The sequence below is a fragment of the Pseudorca crassidens genome, chromosome 2 (assembly GCF_039906515.1).
Source record: "Pseudorca crassidens isolate mPseCra1 chromosome 2, mPseCra1.hap1, whole genome shotgun sequence".
Taxonomy (NCBI): Eukaryota; Metazoa; Chordata; class Mammalia; order Artiodactyla; family Delphinidae; genus Pseudorca; species Pseudorca crassidens.
In genome coordinates, this window is record NC_090297.1 from 101554561 (window position 1) to 101580149 (window position 25589).

The 25589-nt window shown below is 43.2% G+C and overlaps 2 protein-coding genes and 1 long non-coding RNA gene across 4 annotated transcripts in view; 1 reads left to right on the top strand and 2 right to left on the bottom strand.

The window, feature by feature from the left end:
- VANGL1 (VANGL planar cell polarity protein 1) overlaps nt 1-10734 on the top strand; it is a 54032-nt gene extending 43298 nt beyond the window's left edge. For both annotated transcript variants that reach the window (XM_067727378.1, XM_067727379.1), the window contains exon 8: nt 3637-10734. In XM_067727378.1, the coding sequence (XP_067583479.1) occupies nt 3637-3897 (261 nt within the window). In that variant the 3' untranslated portion in view covers nt 3898-10734. The remainder of the gene's footprint in view (nt 1-3636) is intronic.
- Nucleotides 10735-22563: 11829 nt separating this feature from the next.
- Nucleotides 22564-25589, bottom strand: part of LOC137219197 (uncharacterized) — a 241562-nt gene continuing 238536 nt past the window's right edge. The window contains exon 2 of the long non-coding RNA XR_010941018.1: nt 22564-22969. This is a non-coding gene — a long non-coding RNA (uncharacterized lncRNA). The remainder of the gene's footprint in view (nt 22970-25589) is intronic.
- The window catches only part of CASQ2 (calsequestrin 2), a 63842-nt gene continuing 60816 nt past the window's right edge, over nt 22564-25589 (bottom strand). The window contains exons 10-11 of the mRNA XM_067727393.1: nt 25169-25243; nt 22564-24187 (exon numbers count right to left, since the gene is read on the bottom strand). Of these exons, the coding sequence (XP_067583494.1) occupies nt 23978-24187; nt 25169-25243 (285 nt within the window). The 3' untranslated portion in view covers nt 22564-23977. The remainder of the gene's footprint in view (nt 24188-25168; nt 25244-25589) is intronic.

Genomic DNA, 25589 nt, shown 5'->3' on the forward strand with positions numbered 1-25589 from the left:
ATATCTACCTCATTGGGTTGTCATGAGAACTAAGAGAGTCCATTCTTATGAAGTGCTTAAAACAGCGTCTGTCATAATATAAGGACCAAATAAATAGCCATTATTATCAACCATAGAAAACGTGCCATCACTTTGGTGTTTTGGCTCTTAGGGGGTTAGTTTTACTGAATGCTCTCTGGGATTATGACATGAGCACACTTTTGGGGCTGTTACAAGAAACAACCATGCATCTAATAGAGGGGCTGTGGCCAAGGAGGCAAAGTAGAGGAAGGGTTCAGCAAAGGACCTCTCTTCAAACAGAAGTGGGTTCAGATCCTGGCTCCACCACCTAATTGGTTTGTGACTTGGCCTAAGTTACTCTTCACTTGTTTCCTCTTTTATAAAATGGGGATAATAGTAGTATCTACCTGATAGGATTGTTGTATGAGAATTATATTAAATATGGCAGCATGACATGTAAATCATGAGGTAGAAAGTAAATGAGCTTGCATATAGTACACAGATAACACACGGTAGTGATATTATTAGTATAAGGACCTGTGTTCATACATTGCCTTGTAATATACAACTGCTGGTTGCATTGTCACTAACCAGTAACGATCCTTAGAAAAGCAATATGGAAATATTCATTAAGAAGCCATAATGTTTCCCATATTCTTTGACTCACTAATCCCTCTCCTAGAAAAAGTACTCAGCACAGTCAGCTATACTCATGAATATATATGCACGTGATTTTTGCAAAATAATCTGTATTAACTCCAAACTGGAGTTAAAAATAGAACAGTGGCTTACATAGTACAGTATTTCACCTGTTAAAACATGGAAGAATCTTTGTTAGAATATTAAGTTACAAAAAACAGAATGCAAAAAGCTTTGAACACTGTGGTTACAAGTGAGTACAATATGTCTGCATGTGCAAAGTGATAGCTCGTACCACATAGAATGGAAGTGGTGGTTTTCCTTTTTCAAGGTTTTTTTCTTTTTTTTTAAGTTTCCTGGTTGCTTTCTTTTTCATTTAAAAAAAGTATACTTTTCTGAATTAAAACTAATAATCTTTGTATAAAAATCCGAACATTAAAGTATAATGTACAAAGCGAAGTTTTCATTCCCCTAACCCAGACAGTTCTTACTGATATAAAGAGTAGGGGTATATTCTTTCAGGTGTTTGTGGGTGTGTGTTTTTAAAGCAGAAATGGATAAAAAAAAGAAAAACAGAAATGGGATCTCATACCATATAAGTAAAGTTTGGACACTTGCTTTTTTCACTTAAAGCTGTCTCTTGGCTATATTTCCATGTCAGTACTTCGCAATCTCCGTTATACAGATCTGACTCATTCCCTGTAATAGCTGAGTCTTATTCCACTGAATACCATGGTTTGTTTAACGGATTGCCTACTGAGGCACATTTAGATTAAGATCTTTCATTAGTCTAAACCAGGGGTTGGTGGTTTTTGTTAATCGAGTTTTATTGGGACACAGCTACACCCTTTTGTTTACAGATTGTCTACGGCTGCTTTCTCTCTACTACAGCAGAGTTGAGTAGTTGTGACAGTGTGTGCCTTTGCAACACCAAAACTATTTATATTTAAAGAAAAGTTTGCCAATCCCTGGTCTAAACAGTGTTGCAGTGAATATCTCTTTTTTACATATGTGTTTGTACGTTTATGCAAGTATTTCTGAAGGATAAATTTCTAGTAGAGGAACAGCTGGATCAAAGGTACAGATCCTGCCAAATTGTCCTTCTAAGGGGTGTTACTGTTTCACACTTTTGCCTTTAGGATATGAGACCGTTTATTTCCCCCTTACCCTTGCCAGCATTGGGTGTTATCATTCTTTTTGATCATTGCCCATCTAAGAGGAGGGAAATAGATTTTTATTATTTGAAGTCATATTGAACTATTAATGTGATAGAACATCTTTTCATATCTTAATTTTCTGTTCTTTTATAAATTGTCTTATTAATTTCATTTATCTAACTATTGAGCTGTTTCTTTTCCTTATGATTCATAAGAGTTGTATTTTTTTTTTTTTTTTTTTTGGCCATGCCTCGTGGCTTGCAGGGTCTTAATTCCCCAATCAGGGATTGAACCTGGGCCCCAGCAGTGAAAGCGCTGAGTCCTAACCATTGGGCCGCCAGGAATTGCCCACATAGGAGTTATTTTTATATGAGTGAGTGTTGTGGTAGAGGCACAACTCTCCCTTCTGCCTTAGAATATATGCTTATAGATGAGAAATAATGTACCTGGCAGCAGCAGTGAGGTGTGGTTGGAGGATACCACTTAGAAACCATCTGTGACCTGTGTTTAGGACCAGAATGTTTTATCCTAATATTTTCTATCTGGATCCCTGGTTCATTCTTTCTTCTTCTTTCTCAAAGCTAAATCGATGTATTTATTGATGTAACACACACGCTGTTGAGCCCCCCAGCATATGCCAGGCACATGGAAAATCCGAATTTAAAAAATAGTTCCTGGGCTCCCCTGGTGGCGCAGTGATTGAGAGTCCGCCTGCCGATGCAGGGGACACACGGGTTCGTGCCCCGGTCCGGGAAGATCCCACATGCCGCGGAGCGGCTGGGCCCGTGAGCCATGGCCGCTGAGCCTGCGCATCCAGAGCCTGTGCTCCGCAACGGGAGAGGCCACAACAGTGAGAGGCCTGCATACCGCAAAAAAAAAAAAAAAAAAAAAAAGTAGTTCCTGCCTTCCAGGAGAGTATAGTGTAGTATAGTCCTCAGACAAGCAAGTTGGCAGTAATTGTTCAGAAAGTAAAATGTCACACGGGAGTCATGCCATGATTAGAGGCCCTTAAAGGAGGACATGTTCGCCTGTCTGAGAGGTTCAGGGAGTGGTGTGAGAAGATTTAAAGGGCCAGGAGGAGTTTGCTGAAGGACGACATCCAGCAGGAGGAACAGCACATGTCGAGGGGGATGTCGAGGAACCCACGGAGCTCAGCCCTGCTAGAGCCGAGAGAGAGGGAGGTGGACGTGGGGCCCGGCTATCCCCTGGACTTGCCACGCGCACACCCCATCCCCCATAAAACAGCCTTGCACCGTGAGACGGTTAGAGTCAACCACTTCGTCCTCACAGCAGCCCTGTGCTTTAGCGCTGTCATCTCCTCCACCCGCAGAGAGGTTAAGCGGCTCATCCAGAGGCACACAGCAGCAAGGGCAGAGCATGCGTTTTTGTGTGTGCAGGTATATCCCTGTGTTTCTTCTGCTCACATTCCCAGAGTGCTTTTCCATGCTTGGCACTTGCCCCAAGGAGCTCTCGGGATGGGAGGAGGCCGACCTATGAACAGGTACAAGCCGTGGCCTGGGCCATGGGACCCAGGCCCTTAGAGGCGGCTGGTGCCTCAGCCATGGCTTCTGGGCAGACGTGGGTACCAGCCACCCTGCCTTCCTCGCCTCTCTGCTTACCACCGTTGGCACCCTCTGGTTGGAGAGTGAGAAAGTAGGGGAGCCTTCCCTCCCCAGCAGGGACTCCGTGGGGCAGTCCTGATGGAATTGGGTGTGATCTGCGTGCCCATCCTGGTTTGTTGGGAGGACATGTTTTCCCAGGAGTGAGAGCAGGCAGCCCCCAGCAGCACCGCCTGGAGCGGGTGCTCCCTCCCTAATAGCATCTCCGCTTGTCCTTGCAGGCCTTCCTCGAGCGGTACCTCAGCACGGGTCCCACGCTGCAGTACGACCGGGAGCGCTGGCTCGCCATGCAGTGGCGGCTCGTCAGTGATGAGGCCGTGACCAGCGGGCTGCGGGATGGACTCGTTTTTGTCCTCAAATGCTTGGACTTCAGCCTCGTAGTCAATGTGAAGAAAATTCCGTTCATCATGCTCTCGGAAGAGTTCATAGACCCCAAGTCTCACAAATTTGTCCTTCGCTTACAGTCTGAGACGTCAGTTTAAAAGTTCTATATTTGTGGCTTTATTAAAAAAAAAAAGAATATATAGAGAGATATATATGTATACCAGAGGGGCATCTTTGTTTTTATTATTCTTCATTGCTGACTGAACTGGCAGATGAGAGACCAGGGTCCTTTGACCATCTGCACTTTATTTGGAAGGAAGCAGAAGATGTCCGTCCTGGAAAAAAGTGACTGATGACATCTGACTTGGGGATGGGACGTCTCTCGAGAAGCCGTTCCTTGGCGTTTCTGTGACAGCTGCAAACCAAAGCGGAGCTGGAGGTTCTTGGGAACCTCGCCTTACGACTCGTCCCTGCCTTTCGTCCAGCACCCAGCCCTGCCCTGGCTTCTGGCCATCCCACTCGTGGGCCTCTGGGGACACATCTTTGTCCTGTTTCAGGGAACCAGACAGGACATGTCCACACGTGTTTGTATATGTAAACATCCGGCACCATGGGAGCCACGGGCCATTCACGAAACGCCTGCCTTCGTCTTTGTTCTCTGTTGCCTTAGGTTCTGCAGAGAAAGATCACAATGACAAACGTGCACTGTCAGTTTACAGCTCTTAATGATTTTATTTTTTTCCCCAAAGAGAGAATCTACCTGCCCCGGTTTTGACCTGCTTGCCTACCAGCTTGAGCAGGTAGCTCTTTCCTAACCCAGTGATGGCCTACCTGACCCCGCTCCATCCCACCCCCACCCTCCCAAAACACACCACACCCTACCTGGCTGGCAGCCCTGGCCAGGGAGCCCAGCCTTCAGAGCCGCCCAGGACCTGGCTCTTCACGTGTGCCCTCGGGCTCCATGCACAGCCCCCACGGATTGTTTGTTTACGTAGGGAAGGGTGAAGTACCCCCCAGGGAGGTCCCAGGGAGGGCATGCCAGCTAGGATGTCCCTTTCAGGCTGCGGCAGGAGCCCCTCCCCGCACTGCTCCACACCCACCAGGGGGAGACCCACGCTGTGACTCAGGGACTGGCAAGTTCAGCTCAGAGCCTCCATTTCCCTGGAGGTACGTCCTCACAAAGCTCTATAGCAAGCTGTCCTGCCAATGGACAACTGCGGCGTCCAGCCCCTGACTCTGACCACCGTCACTGTGCGCTCATCACCTCTGCCCCTTACCACCCGTGCATGGGCTCCTTTAGGCCCTGGTGCTAAATCACTCGTAGTTGGCAGTAAAGTGAGGAGAGGGAATGGGCAAGCTGCAGCATCTGGGGAAAGGAAAGGAGGGAGCCGAGCTTGCGATCCAGAATGATGCCAGCCTGGTCTGTTTCTTAGATGGTTTCAGTGGGCTTGCCTGGGCCCGGGCCCAGGGGAGCAGCCGGGCCGGGCGAGCGGAGGCGCCAACGGGCAGAGCCCTGCAGCGGCCTTCAGTTCCTCCATCTGCCTTCCTGTATCCACAGCAAACCTTTGCAAAGTGTTCACTCTCGCTTTTCCCCAGTGTTTAGGGTAACCAGTCACCTTGCTATAGCCAAGGATGACACTGTCAAATGCTCTTTGTGTATGTGTTCGCATGTACCCTTTCTGGCTTATGCATTCCACACGTGGTGCAGTGTTTGTTATTACTGTCTTAAACCAAAATTGGCTTTTGATGTTTGTCACACACCTGTACCTGAAAAAGTAAACAGCGTCTTTGAATCCACAGCCTTCAGGTCAACAAGAAGATGTGTTGGAAAAGCAGGAAGGAGAAACCAGTCGGTGTGGTGTGAAGCCAAGACATACTATTTAACTACATGGTTTCCGTTTATGAAAAACACATACCATGTAACCATGGTGCTTTTGTTCTTCTTAGTTTTTGCCTTTAGGTCCCTTCAAGCCGGACATTCCTTTTGATGTCTTTCTCAGGAATATATTTTGGGAGACTGGGCAAGGGATGGTGAATGTATAAGAGACTTTGGCTGCATAAAGGTTATACTGTCCCAGACTAAATGTATCAGAGGCTGCTGCATCAGAAACCCAGCAACAGAAGTACCACACGTGTATATTCATATGGTTAATCATGACACTATCCATCAGCATTCTAAGAAACTGTGCTTACAACCCTGTCTTCAATTACCAGTCCAGAAGGGGTTAAGTTGGATTCATGGCTTTGGTGCCTGCTTTCCCAGCAGGGTGAAGAAAGGTTTAAATTAAGGAATTTCTTTTCTCTCTCTCCCAGTCTTTGCATAGGAGAATGTCAGACTTTGTGAAATTATTGTTTCTGTTTTAAATTGAATATTGATTTTTTTTACACTGACTTTGTATTGAGTCCTTTTCGAAAGAACAACGTAATAAAATGCAGGATCTTTGTATCAAGGCTTTGCACTTGCAAACTCTTAATAGCTTGAGTTACTGGTGCAGTGGGAACAATGTAAATGGCATTTTTTAAAAAATGTAAGTTTTCAGAAAAGCTGTATCAGACAATCGAACACAGTCCTTTTCAGTTCTTGCAGTCAATAAGCTCTTCTTTTGAAAAGGAGTAAACTGTGCCCTGGGCTAGTAGAATTAGAAGATAAGTTCACATTACAGGATACAAGATTTTGTTTGCCTGAAATGTTTATAGATTTTCTATAACTTTCAACCTGTTATTAAAATGTGAACGTTAAACAGTAAGGAGTAGAAAAACTTAATGAGGAGTGTATGTCTGAGGTTGTTCTCTTCCCTGGTGATATTTTAACCAGTAGATAGTTTCTGTTCTTAAGTGTGTACTTTTGAAGATAATGACCATTTTTAATCGTCCATGAACTAAACATTGAAGTCTGCATTCTTAGAGCTGGAAGGGATTTTAAGGTTTTGTGATCGATCCATCCTTTGCATTATCAGTTAAGTCAAAACGTGTAACGGTTTTGCGAAAGTTTTTAAAGTAAGCCCTGGAGAAAATGCTTGACCATTTTTTGCCCAGCTGTCATCATCTCCCTTCCTTCCTCTCTGTCCTCTGTCTACGCACAGGACAAATTCTGTACAGCCAATGGATAGAGGAAAGTGGCCGCAGTATATGTGTATGTGTGTGCTGTGCTGCGGCTCATTGCCAGAGCTCGGACCTCCTTTGCAGTGGGGAGATGGTGGCTGTCCGGGTGTGTGTTGGGTGGGCATGAGGTGCTCCGCTGTCTTCACCATAGTTGGTGGTAGTCGAGTACTCTCTTTCTTGTGTCTCCTGGTCACTTTGGTGTGCATGTATATAGATAAGGCTGTAGCCCTGTGGGAAGCCATGAGCCTGTTAGGCTGACAGAAACTGATGACCCTGCCCCTCCTTACTTTTTCCCGGGAGAGTGAGTGTAGCAGCCGCTCAATGAAATCAGCAAAATCAAGTCCTTGTTTACTCTCGTCTCTGTGAACCCTGCTATGGAAGGCTCCGTACACTGGGACGCACATTTGTTTGTGGGTGTGTGTTTCTATATATGTGAGCATTTCTCTGAGTGTAATTACCAGATGGACGGCATGTTTATGTTAGCCATCTGAACATCTGTGTTATCTGTAACAGATGGGTGTGTATCTCAGCAAATAACTTGTGGATGTGTTTATATAGATGAGTGTGTGAAAGTCCATGTGCTTCTACGTATGCCCTGTGTTTGAGAGATACCCTAACAGCACCCATCTTCTGGGAGGTTACTCTAAAGCCAGATACTTCTCCCTCCTCTCCTTTACTCCTTCCCCTGGGTTACACTGGCTTCTCCCCAGGAGTAAATGGCTTTAGCACAGCAGTGTCTTCTGGAGAGCCTGCTGTCCTGTAGGCAAGTCCATTAGACTTTCTTGCTTCAGGACCTTATGACCTGAAAACAGCAAGAAACAAAGAAAGAAAAGTCAAGCTCCATGATAATGACTGCTCCAACTTCACTACCCCGGAAGCCTTACCATAGATTTCTCAATATAACTTAAAAATTGAGCTTCATTTTAAAAAAAAGATTGATTACCAAAAGCAGCACAGAAATGGTGCCGTGATATTCAAAGAGTCCAGCAGAGACCCTGCAGTTGTAAAGTGGTGTAGGTATTTCTGGGTAGTGTTTGTGCTTTGCGAGTCTTGTTTTACAAAAACTAAATCACTACTGTGAATTTACTGCTATGTAACCTTGTGGTCATAATCCATTATAAATAAAGTAAGAGTTATTCTTAAGCCCATAGCACAGTTTTTGAATGGTATTCAGTGCAGCAGTGAATAAGGTACCTTAGGCACTACATTGAAATCTCCATACTGAGCTTTAACCAAGTGGATGCCTAGAAAATGAGATTTGGGGTCACATTTTTGACAAAATATATTTTGGTCAAAGAAGGAAGAGAAGGGTAATAAGATGTATCTATCAGGTATCGAATGTTAGGCGTTGTCTTAGAACGTGAATTCCTTTAAGGTAGGCGTTATCTGAATTTTACAGGTAAGAAAAGGGATGAGCAGAGAGGGAGGAACTTGCTTCAAGTCTCATGGCTAATAAATGAAATTTCAAATCTAATGTTTGATTCCAATCCCTCAGTCGCTACCTTGAAGTATTACCTAAATAATCTGGCATTTTCTGGATGTGGAGGAGAGACCTGAGGATACTTAACCTTGAATCAAAAGCTGGGATTGGGGGTTCGTTGGAGGTGGAATCACATCTGTTCTTTGACCTCGGGTTTGCACCGGAGCTGTGGCTCCAGGGAAGGCTGCTCTGCCGTGCTAGCAGATTTCTCAGGAATTTTGATGGAAGGAAATTGAGGATCCTCCTTCCCTTAGGAAAACCAGCCCTGCTATCGCTGCACCTGCTGTAGGACTCAGGTGCTATTGTTCTGGTAGCCACCCTTTGCTTCTGTCCCCGCCCCCTCCACTCCCACCCTGCTGGCTTGGGCAGGTGTGCACCTTGGGGAAGTGTGCAGGGGCTGACCTGGCCTCCCTCTGATCTGAGGAGGTCTCTTCCTGGTGCATTGTCAACATTATGCCCCAACAGCTTCCACTGGTTGGGGTGGGAGAGGGACTGCCTGCAGCCCAGCCTAGGGAGGTTTGGGACTGGAGCCCCTGGCCTCCATCCTTGACTTCATGTTCTCAGCAAGCACTTTGCATCCCACTGTTTTCCCCACATTTGCCCTCTAGAGTTTTAATCACTAGACATAAAACAGGACTCTGAGCACACTGTTTTTCTCTATTCCAATGTCTTGAGGTTTTGGTTTAGTTGTGCATAAACTACCTTCTCTCCTGCTGTTTGCTTTCAGTAGAGGATAGGAAAGGAAAGATAACACACCTCTCAGCATTGCTGCTTATTAGGAACGAGTAGGACACAGTTTCAGAGGGTAAATAGGGGATGTATAACTACTGAATAAAATTAGATTTTAGTACTCTGTGTCCCTCTTACCAGGCCTGTCCCATTTCTACTTAGATAACCCAATTTGTTTTGTTTCGCCTGTAACATAAATCTCTTCAATGGGTTGTTTTAGAGTCTCCCCAACACAACAACAGGTTTCCGACACCTGAAGCAGCACAGTGAAAAGTTACTCCCAATATGGTACCAGGAATCTACAATTGATATGTCTCTCAGCTTGAAAACATCAGTGTTTTGTCCTTGTTTTAGTGGGATAAAAACACTCTTAAGCCTTGGGGACAAATGTGACCAATTCCCAGGCTTTTATCTTGAGTGTCTTTGGCATTTCTTTTGGCACTGAAATAATACTTGGATAAAAATATTTGTGCAGTGTCTGGTTTTGTATTTGCTTGTATTTATCTCAGCTTTCCCTTGTGCACATGAGCTTTCATTCTGAAGGAGGTCATCCTTTAGGAGTTTTTAACCCCCCAGAAGCCCTCACCTTGGGAAAGCTTCATGCCTGAGGCCAGAGACTCTTGCTCAGGGAATTAGTAGTAGGACCCGGGCATCTGATCTGCGGGTGTCAAGTCTAGTTCAATTCATGTTGTAGCGAATTTAAACAGTTAATACACCATCACCATTCCAGGGGCCAGGTGGAGAGAGGTGGCGGTCGCTTTCCATTGGCCAGCGCCCCTCAGTTATAGAAATAATGGAATATTCACTTAGTGTTGATCATCATTCTAAAAAAAAATCCAAACTTTGCTGATAAGTCCTTATTTTTATAATGGATTCACGGTAGGCTTTAACTAAATAGCAAAGTCCTCTGGGACTCCTAAATTTATGACACGTTTAAAAAACTTGACTTCCAAGCAGTTGTTTATGACAACTATTGCATAGAGTGCAGGACACCAGCCAGGATGAGGGCAGTGGTGGATACTGGCTCAATGAGGTGGTGAATTAACTCATGTTGTGATGACCACTTCCTCAACAAAGATGCTTGGGAGAAGACCAGAGAGGCTGGGGCCAGGTCTTACTCAAGGGAAGTTTATTTGACCATCGCTTTTGTGTTGAAAGGACTTCACATTTCTGGATTTAGAATCCAGTATCAACCCAGCAACTTCAGTGACAAAACCATCTGTCTATCTGATGGGGCCATAACTGTTTGTGCAAAGATGTGGCCAGGGGTCTTTTTCATTCTCCCTTATTAGTTAATACTGCACTTTGTAACCAGAAGGGGAAGTTTTGCTGGTTAGCAAAATGCACAATCACTAGATATGTATGACAAAGTCTGAGTGTGACTTCCTGCATAAACTGGGTGGTGGGCTTTATTGAGACATTGCAAACATTTGAATGAATGAATTACACTACCAGCAACCATCTGCCCAAGTACATTTACATATATTCATAAGATGTATGCAGTGAAGCCTCTTTTCATTGCAACATCAGTAACAATGTTAGAGTCTATGAGGGGCATAGTGTACCTGGCATCCAAGTTATTTTGTTCTCTTTTGGGTCCCCTATTCCAATTAATTGTAAAATATTTTACATGTTACATTTTTTATACTGTAAAACTCGGAAAATAAACTGAAATCCCAAATTACATTTTGTTACTTTTTTTTCACGTGATTACTTCAATCTAAAAAGTTTTATTTTATTTATTTTTTTTTATTGAGGTATAGTTGATGTACAATGTTGTGTTAGTTTCAGGTGTACAGCAAAGTGATTCAGTTATACATATTATTTTTTTTTCAGGTTATTTTCCCTTATAGGTTATTACATAATACTGAGTATAGTGCCCTGTGCTATACAGTAGGTCCTTGTTGGCTATCTATATATTTCATATATAGTAGTGTATATATGTTAATCCCAAACCCCTAATTTATCCCTCCCCCCTTCCCCTTTGGTAACCATAAGTGTTTTCTACTTTTTAAGGAACACTTTCACTCTTGAATAATTTTGATACCTTCTTAAATATAACCTGTCAAGTTTCTCTGAAAACCAAGATAATTGTAATGATAGATTGAACGGGAAAGTGGAATTGCCATTGTAAGAAAAACTACAGGTTGCAATCATTTTATGGTCAAGAGAATGTTTTAAATGAATAGATTACTGAAAATTAAATCCTTAGGCTCTAAAACTTGGAGGTGAAACAGGCCTTTTGAGTAAATCAGCAAGTGAAAAAAGATCTTTGAGTCAAGTAAGGAGGGAGGAAAATGTCAGACCCTGGAATTGTGAGGAGAGTGAATGAATGTTGGATTGTTTTTGCAAATGGCTTGCTAATTCAGTTTAAATTATTGACTTATTTTCGATAGGTCTATTTAAAGGGAACTTGATTATTTGACAAAGAAATATTGGAGCTTGCCTTCTGCTACTCTCAGCTATCTTACTGAATGCTGGTAGCACATAGTCAGATTCTTACCTGTTGCATGGATAAGGATCAGAGAAAGTAATTGATTTGATGATATTCATTGTATAGATTATTGATAAACTCTGTTTCTCTGGGCCAAGATGGGCACAATTTACACCTGCACAAGCAAAACCTACTAGAGAAAAGATTAAAAGTGTATGCAAACATAAACCAAAGGCTTCTCTTTTTCATTCATTACCCATAATACAGATATAGAATTTTGGAAGAGTTTCGAGAATGTCAGATGATAAACTGAGATTATGGAAGTGGAATGAGGGATATCAGGATGGCATCAGCTACAGCCACTGCCTGCTTGCCCAGTGCAAGAGACAAGACCCACCAGTAGTAGTGTGGGAATGGGCAGTATACCTGCACAAGAGAGACTTGGTAATTCCCTACTGGTGTCATGCAGCATCTTCTAGTTATGCAGGCTAATGCTGACATGGAAAATCAAAACTGTATTTGCCATCTGGATGTGTTTTCTATATTTACATCTGAACGTGTTTCTGCGGTTCTGAGAATTCATAATGTCTCAGACAAAATGATGATGCATTTGTAGAACGGACACGGGGGCTTTAAACATGTTTCCTTGCTCAACTCTCCCATCTTACCCACTCAGTTTTGCCTTCTGTGATCCACATGTGGTAACCAGCTTTATGGGTCCATTGAATGAATATTGGAATGAGTGAATGAATGAATGAGAACATGGCAGCACACTCAATGCTAAAACTACTGGGTGTAACCTAATCATCAGTGACTAGGGTGATCATTAAGAATTCTGGTCATCACTGCTCCAAAGAGTTCTGATCAATGAAATACCAGGTTAATTTGAAAAAGGTCCTTAATTCACCTTGCAACCATTTGGGTCTGAAGGTGCATTAAAATAAATGCATGGACACTTAGGTGGCTGTGGGCATTCCATGCCCAGAGAATGGGGCCTGGGACCACTGCTATCATCCCCATGCTGCTTTGCTTCCCATCATGATGGCTATATTGCTGGGGGACTTTGCTAACCTGAGGAAAGAGAACATCCCCCATTGGAAACCTTCTTATTGAGCCAAGGAGATAGTTTTCCTATTTCTTCAGCAATTGGCTATCCTCAGCAAACCTGAACAGATGACACCGTGTTGCCAAAAACTTCTTGGGATAAGATAGACTTTCGAGAATCAATAGTACATTCTTAATGGTGCTAATAGCTGTTAAATTAGCTTTGCATTGGGGCTTAGAGAATATTTAGTCAAACAAGATTAAGTACCAAGATCACTGAGATTGGTTCAAGATGGCAGAGTAGAAGGACGTGCTGTCACTCTCTCTTGCAAGAACACCAGAATCACAACTAACTGCTGAAAAATCATTGACAGGAAGACACTGGAACTCACCAAAATGATACCCCACATCCAAAGACAAAGGAGAAGCCACAATGAGATGGTACGAGGGGCGCAACCACAATAAAATCAAATCCCATAACTGCTGGGTAGGTGACTCACAAACTGGAGAACATTTATACCACAGAAGTCCACCCACTGGAGTGAAGGTTCTGAGCCCCATGTCAGTCTTCCAAATCTGGGGGTCTGGCAATGGGAGGAGGAATTCCTAGAGAATAGGACTTTGAAGTCTAGTGGGATTTGTTTGCAGGACTTTGACAGGACTGGGGGAAACAGAGACTCCAATCTTGGAGGGCACACACAAAGTAGTGTGCACATCAGGACTCAGGGGGAGAGAGCAGTGACCCCATAGGAGACTGAACCAGACCTACGTGCTATTGTTGGAGGGTCTCCTGCAGAGTTGGGGGGTGGCTGTGCCTCACTGTGAGGTCAAGGACACTGACAGCAGAAGTTCTGGGAAGTACTCCTTGGCATGAGCCCTCCCAGAGTACACCATTAGCCTCACCAAAGAGCCAGGTAGCCTCCAGTGCTGGGTCGCCTCAGGGCACACAACCAACAAGGAGGGAAGCCAGCCCCACCCATCAGCAGACAAGCAGATTAAAGTTTTACTGAGCTCTGCCCACCAAAGCAACAGCCAGAACTACCCACCTCGAGTCCCTCCCATCAGGAAACTTGCAGAAGCCTCTCAGATAACCTCATTGGCCAGAGGGCACACAGGAGAAGCAAGAAGAACTACAATCCTGCAGCCTGTGAAACAAAAACCACATTCACAGAAAGACAGACAAAATGAAAAGGCAGACAACTATGTACAAGATGAAGGAACAAGATAAAACCCCAGAAAAACAACTAAATGAAGTGGACATAGGCAACCTTCCAGAAAAAAAATTCAGAATAATGATAGTGAAGATGATCCAGGACCTCAGAAAAAGAATGGAGGCAAAGATTGAGAAGATGCAAGAAATGTTTAACAAAGATCTAGAAGAATTAAAGAACAAACAAACAGAGATGAACAACACAATAACTGAAATGAAAACTACACTACAAGGAATCAATAGCAGAATAACTGATGCAAAAGAACGGATAAGTGACTTGGAAGACAGAATGGTGGGATTCACTGCTGCAGAACACAATAAAGAAAAAAGAATGAAAAGAAATGAACCAGCCTAGGAGACCTCTGGGACAATATTAAATGCAATAACATTCGCATTATACGGGTCTCCGAAGGAGAAGAGAGAGAGAAAGCACCCGAGAAAATATTTGAAGAGACTATAGTCGAAAACTTGCCTAACATGGGAAAGGAAATAGCCACCCAAGTCCAGGAAGTGCGGAGAGTCCCATACAGGATAAACCCAAGGAGAAACATGCGGAGACACATATTAATCAAACTGGCAAAAATTAAAGACAAAGAAAAATTATTGAAAGCAGCAAGGGATAAATGACAAATAACATACAAGGGAACTCTTATAAGGTTAACAGCTGCTTTCTCAGCAGAAACTCTACAAGCCAGAAGGGAGTGGCATGAAATACTTAAAGTGATGAAAGGGAAGAAACTACAAACAAGATTACTCTACCTGGCAAGGATCTTATGCAAATTTGATGGAGAAATCAAAAGCTTTACAGAAAGCAAAAGCTAAGAGAATTCAGCACCACCAAACCAGCTCTACAGCAAATGCTAAAGGAACTTCTCTAAGTGGGAAACACAAGAGAAGGAAAGGACCTACAAAAAAAAACCCAAAACAATTAAGAAAATGGTCATAGGAACATACATACCGATAATTACCTTAAACGTGAATGGATTAAATGTTCCAACCAAAAGACACAGGCTTGCTGAATGGATAAAGAAACAAGACCCATATATATGCTGTCTACAAGAGACCCACTTCAGACCTAGAGACACATACACACTGAAGGTAAGGGGATGGAAAAAGATATTCCATGCAAATGGGAATCAAAAGAAAGCTGGAGTAGCAATACTCATATCAGATAAAATAGACTTTAAAATAAAGACTATTACAAGAGACAAAGAAGGACACTACATAATGATCAAGGGATCAATCCAAGAAGAAGATATAACAATTATAAATATATATGCACCCAACATAGGAGCACCTCAATACATAGGGCAAATGCTAACATGTATAAAAGAAAGAATTGACAGTAACACAATAATAGTGGGGGACTTTAACACCTCACTTACACCAATAGACAGATCATTCAGACAGAAAATTAGTAAGGAAACACAGGCTTTAAATGACACAATAGACCAGATAGATTTGACTGATATTTATAGGACATTCCATCCAAAAACAGTAGATTACACTTTCTTCTGAAGTGCGCATGGAACATTCTCCAGGATAGATCACATCTTGGGTCACAAATCAAGCTTCAGTAAATTTAAGAAAACTGAAATCATATCAAGCATCTTTTCTGACCACAACGCTATGAGATTAGAAATCAATTACAGGGAAAAAAACATAAAAAACACAAACACATGGAGACTAAACAATACGTTACTAAATAACCAAGAGATCACTGAAGAAATCAAAGAGGAAATCAAAAAAAATACCTAGAGGCAAATGACAATGAAAACACGACAATCTAAAACCTATGGGATGCAGCAAAAGCTGTTCTAAGAGGGAAGTTTATAGCTATACAAGCCTACCTCAAGAAACAAGAAAAATCTCAAATAAACATTCTAACCTTACACCTAAGGGAACTAGAGAAAGAAAAACAAACAAACCCTAAGTTAACAGAATGAAAGAAATCATAAAGATCAGAGCAGAAATAAATGAAATAGAAACAAAGAAAACAATAGCAAAGATCAATAAAACTAATAGCTGGTTCTTTGAGAAGATAAACAAAATTGATAAATCATTAGCCAGACTCATCAAGAAAAAGAGGGAGAGGACTCAAATCAATAAAATTAGAAATGAAATAGGAGAAGTTACAATGGACACCGCAGAAATACAAAGCATCCTAAGAGACTACAACAAGCAACTCTATGCCAATAAAAAGGACAACCTGGAAAAAAAGGACAAATTCTTAGAAAAGTATAACCTTCCAAGACTGAACCAGGAAGAAATAGAAAATATGAACAGACCAATCACAAGTAATGAAATTGAAACTGTGATTAAACATCTTCCAACAAACAAAAGTCCAAGACCAGATGGCTTCACAGGTGAATTCTATCCACATTTAGAGAAGAGCTAGCACCCATCCTTCTCAAACTCTTCCAAAAAATTGCAGAGGAAGGAACACTCCCAAACACATTCTATGAGGCCACCATCACCCTGATAGCAAAAGCAGACAAAGATACTACAAAAAAAGAAAATTACAGACCAATATCACTGATGAATATAGATTCAAAAATCCTCAACAGAATACTAGCAAACAGAATCCAACAGCACATGAAAAGGATCATACACCATGATCCAGTGGGATTTATCCCAGGGATGCAAGGATTCTTCAATATATGCAAATCAATCAATGTGATACGCCATATTAACAAACTGAAGAAGAAAAACCATATGATCATCTCAATAGATGCAGAAAAAGCTTTTGACAAAATTCAACACCTATTTATGATAAAAACTCTCCAGAAAGTGGGCATAGAGGGAACCTACCTCAACATAATAAAGGCCATATACAACAACCCACAGCAAACATCATTCTCAATGGTGAAAAACTGAAAGCATTTCCTCTAAGATCAGGAAAAAGACAAGGATGTCCACTCTTGCCACTATTGTTCAACATAGTTTTGGAAGTCCTAGCCACGGCAATGAGAGAAGAAAAAGAAATAAAAGGAATACAAATTGGAAAAGAAGAAATAAAACTGTCACTGTTTGCAGATGACATGATACTATACATAGAGAATCCTAAAGATGCCATCAGAAAACTACTAGAGCTAATCAATGAATTTGGTAAAGTTGCAGGATACAAAATTAATGCACAGAAACCTCTTGCATTCCTATACACTAATGATGAAAAATATGAAAGAGAAATTAAGGAAACACTCCTATTTACCATTGCAACAAAAAGAATAAAATACCTAGGAATAAACCTTCCTAGGGAGACAGAAGACCTGTATGCAGAAAACTATAAGGCACTGTTGAAAGAAATGAAAGATGATACCAACAGATGGAGAGATATACCATGTTCTTGGATTGGAAGAATCAATCCTGTGAAAATGACTATACTACCCAAAGCAATCTACAGATTCAATGCAATCCCTATCAAATTACCAATGGCATTTTTTACAGAACTAGAACAAAAAATCTTAAAATTTGTATGGAGACACAAAAGACCCCAAATAGCCAAAGCAGTCTTGAGGGGAAAAAAATAGAGCTGGAGGAATCAGACTCCCTGACTTCAGACTATACTACAAAGCTACAGTAATCAAGACAATATGGTACTGGCACAAAAACAGAAATATAGATCAATGGAACAAGATAGAAAGCCCAGAGATAAACCCAAGCACCTATGGTCAACTAATGTATGACAAAGAAGGCAAGGATATACAACAGAGAAAAGACAGCCTCTTCAATAAGTGGTGGTGGGAAAACTGGACAGCTACATGTAAAAGAATGAAATTAGAACACTCCCTAACACCAGACACAAAAATAAACTCAAAATGGATTAAAGACCTAAATGTAAGACTGGACACTATGAAACTCTTAGAGGAAAACATAGGAAGAACACTGTTTGACATAAATCACAGCAAGAACTTTTCTGATCCACCTCCTAGAGTAATGGAAATAAAAACAAAAATAAACAAATGGGACCTAATGAAACTTAAAAGCTTTTGCACAGCAAAGGAAACAAGACAAAAAGACAACCCTCAGAATGGGGGAAGATATTTGCAAATGAATCAACAGGCAAAGGATTAATCTCCAAAATATAGAAGCAGCTCATGCAGCTCATTATTAAAAAAACAAGCAACCAATTAAAAAAATGGGCAGAAGACCTAAATAGACATTTCTCCAAAGAGGACGTACACATGGCCAAGAAGCACATGAAAAGCTGCTCAACATCACTAATTATTAGAGAAATGCAAATCAAAACTACAATGAGGTATCACCTCACACCAGTTAGAATGGGCATCATCAGAAAATCTACAAACAACAAATGCTGGAGAGGGTGTGGAGAAAAGGGAACCCTCTTGCACTGTTGGTGGGAATGTAAATTGATACAGCCACTATGGAGAACAGTATGGAGGTTCCTTAAAGAACTAAAAAGAGAATTACCATATGACCCAGCAATCCCACTACTGGGCATATACCCAGAGAAAACCATAATTCAAAAAGACACATGCACCCCAATGTTCATTGCAGCACTATTTACAATAGCCAGGTCATGGAAGCAACCTAAATGCCCATCGACAGACGAATGGATAAAGAAGATGTGGTATATATACACAATGGAATATTACTCAGCCACGAAAAGGAATGAAACTGGGTCATTTGTAGAGACGTGGATGAATCTAGAGACTGTCATACAGAGTGAAGTAAGTCAGAAAGAGAAAAACAAGTATCGCATATTAACACATATATATGGAACCTACAAAAATGGTACAGATGAACCAATTTGCAGGGCAGAAATTGAGACACAGATGTAGAGAACAAACCTATGGACACCAAGGGGGGGAAGCGGCGGGGGGTGGGTGTGATGAATTGGGAGATTGGGATTGACATGTATACACTGATGTGTATAAAGTGGATGACTAATAAGAACCTGCTGTATAAAAAAAAAAAAAATTAAATAAAAAAGATTAAGTACCAATCCGAGTTTAGGCACTGAGGTTAGAACAGAATCAGCGAAAGTCTTTTCCCTAAGGTTGCTTTCAGACTAATGGCCGGGGGTGGGGGTGGGGAGACACACACTTAATAGTACAATACATTGCAGGTTCTGTAAGAGGCCTCCACGGGGTGCAGCTAGGCCTCAGCAGAGGAGGTGGTCCTTTTGCCTGGGGCGTGACTGGAAGTGTCACAGAGTGTTTCTCTATAGGAGTTTGCCAGGCGGGCACCGATGGGGAAGGACAGGCTTTCCAGTAGGTGGAACAGCATAAGCCAAGGCTTGGAGGTGTTAAACAGCCACGCAGCTTCGGCCAAATTCAGGTTCTAAGGGTAGAGGGGCAAAGGGGCAGATGGTTGGGAGGTGTCATGAGACATGAGGATGGTAAGGTAGACGAGAGACACTTCACATAGACCGCCGGTGTCCTGTAAAGGAAATCAGTTTTTACCCCATGACAAAGCTGGTCCTGGCCCCTTAGCTCGTTGGCAGTGGTACTGACCCCACTTCTGCTTCAATAACAACTGGGTGCTATAATCCAGATGAGGCATTTGGACGCCATCATTCCAAGATGGCGCTCCACACTTGCAGTATGGATCACCCCAGCTAGGCCAGTGCTCTCCTCATCCCTGAGCCCAGATATCCCCAGCGTCAACACTACTCAGACTTCGCTTTCCTCTTGTGGAGGAGAGACTCTTCAAGGACTTTTAGTTTTACAAGCCCTACCTCATTGTTCCTCCCCAACCTCATGCCCCACAGTCTAGACTCCACGTTTGGCCGTCAGAAAACTTTCCATTCATTACTTGCCCTTTGGCCTCATCATCTTTAAAAACAACAACAACAACAACAAATTTTAAGCACCTATTGGGAATAGAGAACCTCTGAAGAATTTTAAGCATGTGTGTGACATGATCAGTTTTTCATTTTCAAAAGATCGTTTGATTGCAGTGTGCACGGCTGGAGATGGAAGTACAGTCAGAAACTGGTGGTCACCCAGCTGAGAGATTGTAAAGCCCCAATTACACAGTAAGAGCGAGTGAAGAGAAGAGGACTGGACTTGCTCCCTACTGGATGCGAAAGTGGGAGACAACAAAATGGCTCTAAGGTTTCTGGCTGGGACGTTGTCAGAGGGGGATGCCTCTTCCCCACTCCCCTGCTTCTGTGAAGGACTTTCCCCAAAACACTGCTGGCCTTTTGTCCAGTCCTTGTTCCCGTCCTGAGATGGCGTAAGTTACCTGGTTAATGGGCGGTAGCCATTTGTCCATGTTTCTTAGAGTGAAGAGCTTAGGGTGCAGTTAGTGTGAGGGCTCCACTCCTTTTCTCCTGCCTCTCCATCCTTGAGCGCTGAGAGCACTGGTCCTCTCTGCACACCTGGATGACCTGCACTTGAAGGCTGGAAGCTGGCAAGCCCATTCTCCTAATCTCTAGTCTCCAAATTACTGCTTCTCTGTAATCAGGGCGATATTTTGGACTGCTGACTTTTGGAGCTAATTTCTCAGTTGGTTCAGATCTCAGTCAGGAAAAGAGAGCTATCAATACTTTTTAAGGGCACTCCCCCCTTAAGCCCCAAAGCTGTGTTGGTCTAAGGTGCCTATGGGACATCCAGGTGATGCTGTCCAGGGGAGACGGCTGGAACGAGGGGTTTGGAACTCAGGAGAGGCCTGGCTAGAGACAGAGTTGGAAGCTGTAGCTGGATGAGATGACTGGGGGGAGTGGCAAGAGCAGTGGTCAGTGCTGACTTGCATCCATCCCCAGTGACTCTTGTTAAAATGGAGAGGGTCGGGCTTCCCTGGTGGCGCAGTGGTTGAGTGTCCGCCTGCCGATGCAGGGGACACGGGTTCGTGCCCCGGTCCGGGAAGATCCCACATACCGTGGAGCGGCTGGGCCCGTGAGCCATGGCCGCTGAGCCTGTGCATCCGGAGCCTGTGCTCCGCAACGGGAGAGGCCACAACAGTGAGAGGCCCGCGTACCGCAAAAAAAAAAAAAAAAATGGAGAGGGTCAGGCCCCAACTCTGGAGACGGTATATCAGTAAGTCTGGGCTGGTGACAGGAGTCTGTGTTTTCTAAAATAAGCTCAGACATGATTCTGACGCTCACTGAGCAGGGTTGAGGAGCCCTGGTGAGAGTGGGAAGTTTGAAGACAGGCCATAGGACCCACTCAAGGGATGTGTGTGTCTGGGTGTAGCAGGGATTATTGATCAAAAGCTATTCGATAATGACCTGTGACTGGTGACATCATTAACAGAAAGGGCTTCCTGGGCAATATAAACTAGGGCCTGGACAGTACACAACCTTGTTACAGAAGAGACAAGCTCATTTCAACTATGAGATGATGTTCTAAAGAAATATATCTAAATGATTGTGCATTCTTGATAACACAATGATTTTTTGTTTTATTTTGTTTTCTAGCAGGATGGCCAGATCTCACACTTCTAATTAGCCTACATTTCTAGTACTGTATAATCGATTACTTGCCTCCAGAATGAAAGGGGAAAGGGCATCTTGGCTTAAGCAGTGAAAAGGATTACGAGAAATTCACTTGAGTCCATCTTGGGACACCATCTGAAGAAAAGAAATGGAATCCTTTGATTGCTTAATTTAAGGAATTAAATATAGTTTAAATCCTTGATTTAGCTATAAAAATGGGGTTATATTTACACTCCTTTAAAGTATTTGTGTGACCCTGGGAAAATTACTCGAGGCCTCTGTGCCTCCTTCAGTTTCCTCATCTGTAAAATGGGGAAAATAACAAAACTCATCTCATAAGATCTTTGGAAGGATTAAACGAGACAATACACGTGAAGCATCTAGCATAGTGCACTGGGCACATACCAAACATTCAATAAATAACAGCTGAGAAAGTTTTAGATCAATAACTAAACAGCACTACTACTTACAGATAGTACTAGTTTAACACTCAGTGCTTCCAGCACAGGAGCAGCATAGCATGATTTAAACTTCATGCATATTACTCAGGCCTGTAAGAACCAGGGAATTTTCCTGGGCTGGGAAATAGACCACCTTCATGACAGAGCACATTCCTTGGCTCTTTGAAAGGTTAGCTTCAAAGATCACTTTGAAAACTCACCTCGCCAGGAACTTATTTGGGCCTGTCTGGATGGCAACATAGCCCAGCTTGGGAAGTGTCTGCCTTGTTTTGTGAGGCGAAGGGATAAAACTAAGGAGGCCTTGGAAGCACTGTGATCCAACAGTGCTGATCAAACAGTTATTCACCCATCAGTTCAATAAATGAGTATCTACTTCATGCTGAGCAAAGTGCTAGGTGTTGGGGATACAACAGTAAATAAATTCCTTGTCTCCAAGGAGCCTGTGTTTTAGTGAAAGGACAGACATACAAATATGTGCTACCATTTAAATGACGAGTGCCAGGATTGGGGGTATACACAAAATGCCATGGGAGCAGAGGGGAAGGGGACCCCTTCGGACCACCCAGGCAATTGGACAGATGGTGATATTAATCATTTGAACTGGGGCTCCAAGAAGAGGAGGAGGAGACGTTTAGGGGAGAAGGTAATGAGCTTGGCTTTTGTGATGTTGTCTGAAGCACTTGTGCAACGTCCAAACCAAGATGTCCAGAAGCAGTTGAATGAGTGAGTCTAAAGCTAAGGAGAGAGGTCAAGGTTAGAGACCCAGACTTGGAAGTTATTAGCTGATGGGCACGGATGATAAACTGTCTTGGAAGAATGTGTGAGCTGAGTGATCCTGTGGAAGACTAACATTTCAAGGGCAGGCAGAGGAAGAGGGGCCAGAAAGGAAAACGAAGAAAGAATAGAGAGGAAGAACAGGCGCCCAGAGATAATGAGCAGAAACAAAAACTCAGGAGAGGATGTTCAAGATAGTCTCAGTATTTTCAAAATATAACTTTAATGACAGAGTTAGTTAGCTACTATTCCATAAAGGATTGCCCTATTTTCAAAGAATTTGCAGTGTCTTACACGTGTGTTAAAAGATTGAGAAAATAAATTAGAACATTATAATGCACACTTAACACTAAAACTACCGAGCACAATATAACTTTTAGGTAGTTCGGAAGGCACTGAGGGATTTTTTTCAGTGCCTCGGGGTATCATTATGAACTCTAATTATTATTGTTCTGTTCAACTGTGGCAGCACTGATAGATGGAGAGTTAATTGCCCTCTGGTTAAACCAACTTTGACTCTGAATGGGAAGGCTGACTAGGAGCAAAAGAGGGGATATGGGGGCTTCCCTGGTGGCGCAGTGGTTGAGAGTCCGCCTGCCGATTTTGCCGGGTTTGTGCCCCGGTCTGGGAAGATCCCACATGCCGCGGAGCGGCTGGGCCCGTGAGCCATGGCCGCTGAGCCTGCGCGTCCAGAGCCTGTGCTCCGCAACGGGAGAGGCCACAACAGTGAGAGGCCCGCGTACCCCCCCCCAAAAAAAGAGGGGGTTTATCAGGATCCCAGCTCAGGCTAGGATGCCAGCTGACCCAATCAGAGACCTAAAGCCATCAGAAAGAATTAAAACAAACCCCTGTGTGTCTATGCGAGACGGTCACCTAGAGGGAAGTTCAGAGAGCAAATCAACCTCCCATCCCAGTATCCTAATATACTAGAAATGATGGTGACATCAGTACACATGTTTTTCAAGACCTGCCTCTCAACAGCCATCCAAAGGTTTGGATGTGAGTTCATAATGGTCTGACCTACACTTAAAATAAGTTTAACAGAAGCAAGAGAAGCTGATTTATAAACTTGTTTCCAAGCCTGAGTCTTCCCTAAGAGGGACCCTCTTGGCTTTAGGGGGGATCCTAACTGACGTCGTAGGCATGGGGGCTACGTGGATTGTGTGTCTTCCCCGGGCTCTGGTTATAAGGTCACACCACGCTTGTGAGTTAGCAAGCTGTGAATTCTGTTACTGCCATAGTCAAAGACAACAGGTAAATTTGAGTCAAGGTGTTTGGGGATTGCTCTCCCCAGACTGCCAGATTCGGGCACTGCCATGGCCACTGGTGATCTGGCAAAGAATGAGAGTTTTTTCATGACAATCAAGACCGTCGACATGGGAAAAATCCCCCACTGTTCTTGCTGAGTGGGATTGCTGGATTTAGAAAGGCATTTGCTGAGTTGCACATCTCCTGGTGAGAAGGAAGTGGGAAAAGAGATGTTGGAAAAGGGAAAGGAGCTGGCTGGATGTGGGCCAGGGCTGCTCGCGGCTACCTTGTGCTGTCTGCATGGGGGTGGGTAGCTGTGCTTCTGTTTTCATGAAAATCAGCTGGAGTTGGGGGCTAGTCCTCATCGTCATCACTGTCATCATCCTCTTCGTCAGAATTGTCATTGTCATCATCGTCGTCGTCATCCTCTTCATCCTCTTCATCTTCGCCGTCATCATCCTCAGTGTTTATCTTCCCAGAAAGCACATCCTCAATCCAGTCTTCCAGCTCCTCAGCTGTGGGCAGGTCATCACCATCTGGAATTTCCATCCAGACACTGTCAGCCTGCAGCCAGAGACAGAATGAGTGAGTGAGTGAGTGCACGAAGGGTCAGCAAGGCCAGGGGGCTCCAAGCAGCTGTGCTGAGTGGGCTCCAGGTCACTTACACTTGTCAGGAATATGTGCACACTGTTAAATGGAAATGCTTAGCTGCAGAATGGCGTGTGTAGTATCCTGTTTGTGCAACCTAAAAGGAAAGGTGTATTCCATTGCATATAGATATATTTTTTTCTATTGTATGTATCTATGGCCAGTTAGCAATGTCCTTTTATCCTGTTGGTAGATGTTCAGTCACCTGGGAAATTCTACATTTCTTTAGTTTGTAAACTACTTTTAAGATTAATAATAATAATAAATAATAATAATTTAAAATTCTGCTTAAGTTAAAACATTTTAAAACAGAACAGTAGGATACAAGGTGAAAAGCAAAAGTATTTCTGGCTGCCCTGACCCCATCCCTAGTCTCATTGGTGGTAGTTTCATGGCTGTCCTACCAGAAGTTTCATATAGATCCTATATATCATATATTCATGAACATACACACACACACACACACACACACACACACACACACACACACACACACACACAATGGTGATTGCCTCCATGGGCTTCTGGGCCACAGCTTCCCCATCACCCATTGAGCAATAACAACTCCCTTGTGCAAAGAGACCTTGTTGGGCTTTGGAAGAAAATATAGGAGAGTTTACTTGTGTGGAAAGTTCTAAATAGTCAGTGAACCAGGTTAGGCTGGCTCCCAAAGCAAGGAAATGTGCCCATGGAAGAGAACCATGGAACAATAGGCTGGGACTGGCTCAGACTAGGATTGGGCCACACTGGCAAGTCTCCTGAGCTTTGGCAAGGCCAAGGGTCCTGCTCATTTCACATGGGGCCAGGCTCCTATACGTGATCTCATAGTCTGGGCTGCATGGCAGAAACCAGGGCAGGCTGAGGGCACCCGAGCAAACTTTCACGAGGTATACTCACATCTGTAACATTCACCACTCCAATCTGTGGCTTGAATAGGTCAATCTTGAAAGTCTTTTCCCAATAGGCAACAAGCTGTATCCACAAAAAATAAAATTAGACAGCAGGCAGAAGGCATTCCCTGTTAAAGCCACTTTTTGTGGCTGGACCCACCTGCCATCCCATCACAGTAATTAGGTCACCATTGGTTACAGGTCTCCAAAACAGCTGTGGGCACTGAGGAAATTGAAGACTTGGCCCCAGCGTTCAGCACTTTAAATAAACACGAAAAAAAAAAGTCATAACACAAACTGTGAAAGCATGTAATATAAAAGCTTCTACAGCTGTAAGGAAGAATATTACAGAGATAGTCCAAAGCTGATTCCCAGCTTTTTACAGTTTATGTGTGGTGAATGAGCCATTTCCCTCCACCTCTCTCTCA